General features: G+C 38.9%; 1 protein-coding gene across 1 annotated transcript; it reads right to left on the minus strand.

Annotated features, from left to right (window-relative positions):
* Window positions 1-738: 738 nt before the first annotated feature.
* LOC139422173 (peptide YY) lies at window positions 739-4,816 on the minus strand. The gene is made up of 4 exons (XM_071173328.1): window positions 4,695-4,816; window positions 3,824-4,011; window positions 1,466-1,546; window positions 739-1,162 (listed from the first exon to the last, which is right to left on the minus strand). The coding sequence occupies exons 2-4, from the start codon at window positions 4,009-4,011 to the stop codon at window positions 1,138-1,140; spliced, it is 294 nt and encodes a 97-aa protein (XP_071029429.1). The 5' UTR covers window positions 4,695-4,816; the 3' UTR covers window positions 739-1,137.
* Window positions 4,817-6,684: the final 1,868 nt, after the last annotated feature.

The following is a 6,684-nucleotide window of genomic DNA, read 5'->3' on the forward strand; positions in this document are numbered from 1 at the left end:
TAAGGTAGGACAGGGCATCTATGAGTCACATTCCTCAGAAAGCATGGCTATTCCGTTCGTTGAAATGGCAAATGAGCAAATAGAAATCTTACGGATTGTGGCTTTAATGGAACTGAATCGTCGAGATCTCTCGAAAATGCTATACATCCATATGCTCTTCAACTCATGCAACACACTATTGCAAACATGCTAAGTAAATAATTGCTAAGTAAATAATTGTACTTATATCGTGTATACAAGTTTGTAATATGTCGTCGGATTATACAATATGTACTCCATTATAATATATGTATTTCAGAAAAACATTATTTACTCATTCAATCAGTGTTCACATTGTATTCACCCTGCACTCATGTTCATGTCAGGTACCTTACATGAGTGACATCTACTGGACGAAGATAAGTATTACAGTTAAGAGGTATATCATCTGCATATTGATCGAGATGAGACATCAGCGTTAGGCAGAATGTACACAGCCTGATGTCTAGTACTTGCACCAGACACAACCGATGTCTGATTTTCAGGCCGCCTATTAGAAGACACCCAAAAGCTTTACAGTAACATGGTTTGGAAAGCTCCTCACGGAGGGGGTCTTACATTTTCAACTAGATTGAATGTCTTCTGCTCATCAACAAATGATTTTACATCCGAGAGATCGTTTTAAAACACCACAATAATGTTGACTGTAAGAATGAATGAGATGCAATCATCTATTTTGTCATAGCCATCCATTAAAACTTTAATCACACACAATGCATTTATACAGTACCAACCATAAAAGATAATTCTCTGTTATTAAGACACACAGCAGTGATGGTTACACATGATTTCATCAATCATTATATATCTTGTATTCTATATCTTAATTCAATAATTCATTATGTACAACTGTCTTCATGTGAAGAAATGAGTCAGAGACTTCGTGTGTGAGAGAGAGAGAGAGAAAGTCCGAGAGAGAGGGAAAGCGGGGGAAGGAGGGTTCGGTATTTCAGGTAGATTTTTTACGTTGTCTTAAAAGGTCTGTGATGGTCATTGGTTGTGGTCAGGGGTCAGAGGGGGAGGTGGTTGTGGGAGCACTGGTCGGCCTCTCCAGCTATTGGTGGACACCTGGGGAGAATGCCCAACGAGGACGAGGAATCACCACATGTAGGAGTCGTCATATCTGGAGAGAGAGCGAGAGAGAGAGAGAGAGAGAGAGAGAGAGAGAGAGAGAGAGAGAGAGAGAGAGAGGGAACAATGAGTCCTGGGGGAATTAACATTTGGTTTAATCCTGGGCTACCCAAAGGCAGACCTACTAAAGGTTGTGCATGCCAGTCTTTTCCTGTACAGTAGGTGTATGTAGCCAATAAAGTGACAATTCTTTGACACGACACTATCGAAATAACCCCAGAAACAAAGAGATATCAGTCTTTGCACCTGCCGTTGAAATTGTATTGGAAATGTTTGATATCTTTGATGGACTGACCTTGATCTCTGGTCTCTCTCTGCATTGTTGCCAAACAGCAACTCTGACATCACTCCTTCCTGGGTGGACCTCTTACCGTACCTAGAAAAAAAATGAAAGGAAGAGAGGGAGAGAGAGAGAGAGAGAGCAAAGACTGTCAAACCTCCACTCCACTCTCAGCATTCTGCAGGAGGATCCCGCTTCTCAATGACAGGTAGAACATTTTGCTGTCTGAATGTGTCTAAAGGTGTCCAGGTAGCTGTCTGAGGTGTGTGTCATGGGAGATGGGTGATGTAATTATGTGTACATGTGTGAAACTTGAGCATGTCATCCCACAAACTCCCACAGACACTGGAGCCACCTGACAAGGCCAATTAGAGTCAGAGCTCCTTTCCTCTGAAAAGATGCTGTTCGAGGCCTTTCTTGCTCAACTACCAAAGATACTGAGGGTTTTTAATGGCACGATAATGTAGTCCTCTGTAGTAAGGTAGGTAATAGACTGAGACACTATCTAATTGTTTTTCTTTCCGGTGTGTTTGTCTGTTGGTGTATAAGCATTCCCTGCACAGATTAATGTATGTACAAACAATCAATTTCTCTTTGAAATTGAAATTGGAAGTTGAATATCTCAGCGGGATTGGGCTGGAATTTCTTCCTCTGTGGGGAAGACGTTTTGAGTGGAAAATGTTAACTTTCCCATCATGCCACCTAACCTGGCATTCATAAATGTTTTGTTTTATTTAACTAGGCAAGTCAGTTAAAGAACAACTTCTTGTTTACAATGACAGCTTAGGAACAGTGGGTTAACTGCCTTGTTCAGAACGACAGCTTTTTTCCTTGTCGGCTCAGGGATTTGATCTAGCAACCTTTCTAGTTATTGGCCTAACGCTCTAACCACTAGGCTACCTGTCGCACTTTCATAGCAGCTGTGCAATTTCACACTCCAATTCAACCCCACTCGGGCACTCCAAAGTGATGCCAGTGAAGTGGAGGGAAGCATGATCAACCACGCCAACTGAGAAAGTGAGGCAATCTCACCTTCTCCATAGACAGGCGGTTGTAACAAGAAGTAAAAGGGAACCATCGTTGTCAGACCATGCTCTCATCTCTCCACTTAGAAACCGCTTTGTGAGGATGCAGAAGACAATATTACTGTTATGTATTTTGGATTCCAGGAAAATCCGTGCTCTTGCTGCAGTCAAATCTTCTCTGCTGTTCAAATAGCATTCCCGAATGATCATTCATATTTGGCGGCAGGTAGCCTAACGGATAAGAGCTCTGGGCCAGTATCCGAAAGGTCACTGGTTTAAATCCCCAAGTCGACAAGGTGACAAATCTGCCTATGTGCTCTTTGAGCAAGGCACTTCACCCGAATTGCACCTGGAAGTCACTCTGAATAGAGTGTCTGCTAAATGACTAAAATGTTAAATGTAGTCCAATGATTTATTATGACAGACAAGAAGAACAAACTCCACCGAATGTCATTCCTCTTGGACTATATAGTTCTGACCTACACCATTCCAGTATATTATTGGTTATCATCCAAGCCATTGCTATATTATGACAACGTAAATGTGGATGCTCTATGATAATGGATTGTAAAAGAGTAAACATTTTGCCCTCTGAGTTGAATGTAAGAGGGTTGGATATATTTTCTTAAAGATCAATGGCCTATTTGAATATCATGAATAATATCAGGTGTGCCTGATTCAGTGCCATTTCAGCATAAGACATAGACCACCTATTCAACCCAGACATCACCCTATCAGTATAGAATATGTTATTAGGGAACCTGCAGGCACATAGGGATCCATCATTTGATTTGGAGAGTTCACGTGGGTCTGTCTTCACAGGTTTGATTACTATGGCATTATTTATATGGAGAGCCTAAAGCTTTTTTGAGCCTAATGCCCTGTAATAAAATGTAGAAAATATATATCATGGTATATGGAGCATTAGGAGCGTGTGGCAAAAAATAAGAGCAGAAACCTCAGCTGTCACTGTCACAGTAGACTAACCTAGATTGGAATAAAAATGAAAAACAATTCCATTTGCCATTAAAAAAAAACGAAGTCTGTGGTTTATAATAAGCCTAAAGCTTTTTGAGAGTGCCCTGCAATAAAATGTTGAAAATATATATATAATGGTATGTGGAGCATTAAGAGCTTGTGGCAAAAAATAAGAGCAGAAAACTCAGCGGTCACTGTCACAGTAGACTAACCTAGATCGGAATTAAAATGAAAAACAGCTCCATTTGCCATATAAATCGAGGTTTGTGGTTTATTATAACTTAATAGACAAAATGTCCTCTGATGTTAGGACTTAGGACTAATTTAAATAGAAAAGCTGCTACGTAGAGTGCGAGCACGGTCTGCTTACCTCTGTCTCGTTATCAGATTGATGTAGTGTCTGAGCGCGGTATAGTATTTGGCCAGCTCTTCAGGAGGCGCGTCTTCTCCAGGGTTCTCCGGTTTAGGTGGGTAGGCGTCCACGAAAGTCCCGAGACACACCAGCACGCACAACACCAAGGCGACCAAGACGGTCCAGGGTTTCAGTATAATGGCCATCTGTGGTCAGGAGAAGGGGGTTAGGGAGCACGTGATTGTTAAATGTTAAAAAGCCTCAACGGAGATAAATAATCTAGGCTAAATAGCCCACCAATCAATATTACACCAATTTCAAAGATGAGCAGGCATCCTAATAAGTCATAGGAATGAGTTTGAAAGGGAACAAGCAACAAGTATAACAGCAGAAATAATTGGTAAAGTTGACCAATTATATTATATTTCCCCTTTGAAACATGTATTCGCTATAATTCACTAGTTATTGGTAAAAGAGTGGGCTATTCAACATGATCATGATTTATTATGCAATTGTCAAATATTTGCAACTGTTATAGGAATGCATGCTGTGCGTGCAGAAATCACGACTTTATCCACATTTCATTTGCGCAACTTTCGCGCCGTAGCTGTCCGTGGTTCTGAAAAGCCTTTTCTGGTATTTTCTAACATTTTCAACCCAACTCCAGTTGGGAAAACGATTCTCGTTGTAGGTTGCAACATGCAGATCTCTGCATAGGTGATCGGACCATTCCCGTTTTATTCAATGACGAACTGCACAAAGCTACTCATTTTTTAAATGTCCAAATATGCAAAGAAATGTGAGCGTCCGCATCATGAAAGCTTTAAAAGTAATATACAAGTAAAACCAGCAAACATTTAAAATTCACAAGACTAAAAGTTGTTCTTACTTTCAGAAGACTTGACGTGAGCTACAAGTAGTTAAGACAACGGGTGTCTGTGTCCAGCAGTGTGGATTCTATTGCTTGGATTCTGCAATGTTCCTTTTTCAACTGGTGTCTTTGCAGCAAATCGCTGGTCTTTTGTTTCACTCCAACACAAGGGGGTTTATATACCCATCGTCGCCTCGTCCACCGGGTGAGAGGGGTGGCTGTGATGGTGAGAAGGGGGATGTGGGCATAATACCGACGTCACCTGATGATTAACATATTACTAATGCATCACCCTAGTCGAACTATGTGGGTTTACGCAATTTTAATATCTGACTTATGCTATAAGGACACAAGGGCAATTTGGATCACACCTGTCCTATTGACAAACCAATGGAATGATGTCAAACAATTTGGACAGACGATGTTCAAAAAAAGCTAAATGGTATTAAGCTACAAACAGGCTAAATATTGATAATCATTAGGCCTTTCCTCATTCTTTCACAATTTACAATGGATATCTTGATTAAAACAGCAACAACAGCCTCGAAATATAAGGATTACACTGATTCGACATCAGTGGGCTAAATACCTATTAATGTTGCCTATTATTATTATTTACAAGGGACAAAACTCCCTATTGGTCAGAAAGTGAAAAAAAAGTATGTTGGAGTAGCCTAATCCAATAACCACCAGGTGGCGCACAAGTTCCTATTGGTACAGTAATGCCCATAAAGCCAATCGTTACAGGCTGAAATTTAATTTTCTGTATCTACATATCAATTTTGAGATTTGTTGCCATTTTGGTCCATTAATATTAGTATTTTCAAAAAGTAAACTTAAAAATGTAAAAAAGCTTGATGAAAATGTTTATTTTCTTAAGTTTATCATACTACTGCCCTCAACCTTTTTATGAATTTGAACCCCTTAAAATGGACATGCATAAATAATTTCAAGGCTAACTATATTGAATTACACATAATTGCTGAGCCCATTTCATAGAGAATGTTCCAAAACTGGAGTACATTTAGTAACTTTGAAGAAATGGTGATTGGGTCTAAATACTGTAGGCTTTTGGTAGTCTTAATTCAGTGGCACACTTGTCTTTAAATGCCATTTCCTGAAAGTCAGACTCTTCCCACAGGCCAACAAAAATAATCAGTTTCAGAAGCATCTGTATTCACCAAATTGTCTGTGTTTATCCTTTTGATATATTTCCCAGACTGGCCCAGAGAGACTTATTGATATGTTATCCATTTTTTATTTTAGGTAACATTTTACGTGAAAAAAAAAATGCTAAAACTGCATTTTCAATAGATATCTTTAGTATTTTACAGATGGAAAGATGAAAAAAGTATTTATTCACTATCTGCTCTGGACAAGTCAGGTCCTGGAGTGTCTTAACAAAAATGGAACAAAAATATTTAGGCTGACTACATTCGGTGTCCAGAAATATGTATTTGCGCAGTTTGCAAATATGTGCACATTTAACAAGCATAAGTTGCATGTTTTAATAACACCAGAAAAAAAGTAATATATATATTTTTTAATTATGTGTCTTCATTCAACTGTTAAAAGTTGATTGTGATATGATTAAGAGAAATAGGCTGCACTTTCCATATGAGCTACACTTTCCATATGAGCTACACTTTCCATATGAGCTACACTTTCCATATGAGCTACACTTTCCATATGAGCTACACTTTCCATATGAGCTACACTTTCCATATGACCTACACTTTCCATATGAGCTACACTTTCCATATGAGCTACACTTTCTACAGGGCTACCTGTGTTTTATATCCATCTTTTATTAACATAAATAATCAAGTTAATTTCATTATTCACAGTAATCTAGCTGCTACGGGTTATAACAACATATCTTCAATTATCTATAATTAGACTTGATTTGAATCCACATCCTGTAAACAAAGTGTTAATAATTGGATATTCATTGTTCCCTTTTCTAGGTTCACGATAATTAATGGCACTGCAAATTATTTGCAGGTGA

This window comes from Oncorhynchus clarkii, chromosome 12, assembly GCF_045791955.1.
Source record: "Oncorhynchus clarkii lewisi isolate Uvic-CL-2024 chromosome 12, UVic_Ocla_1.0, whole genome shotgun sequence".
NCBI lineage: Eukaryota > Metazoa > Chordata > Actinopteri > Salmoniformes > Salmonidae > Oncorhynchus > Oncorhynchus clarkii.

Coding starts and splice junctions, on each gene's coding strand:
- LOC139422173 (XM_071173328.1), bottom strand. CDS start 4,011: ATGGCCATTATACTGAAACCCTGGACCGTCTTGGTCGCCTTGGTGTTG. Junction 1,547..3,823: donor AATCTGATAACGAGACAGAG/GTAAGCAGACCG, acceptor TTTTTTTTCTAG/GTACGGTAAGAGGTCCACCC. Junction 1,163..1,465: donor GAGAGAGACCAGAGATCAAG/GTCAGTCCATCA, acceptor CTCTCTCTCCAG/ATATGACGACTCCTACATGT.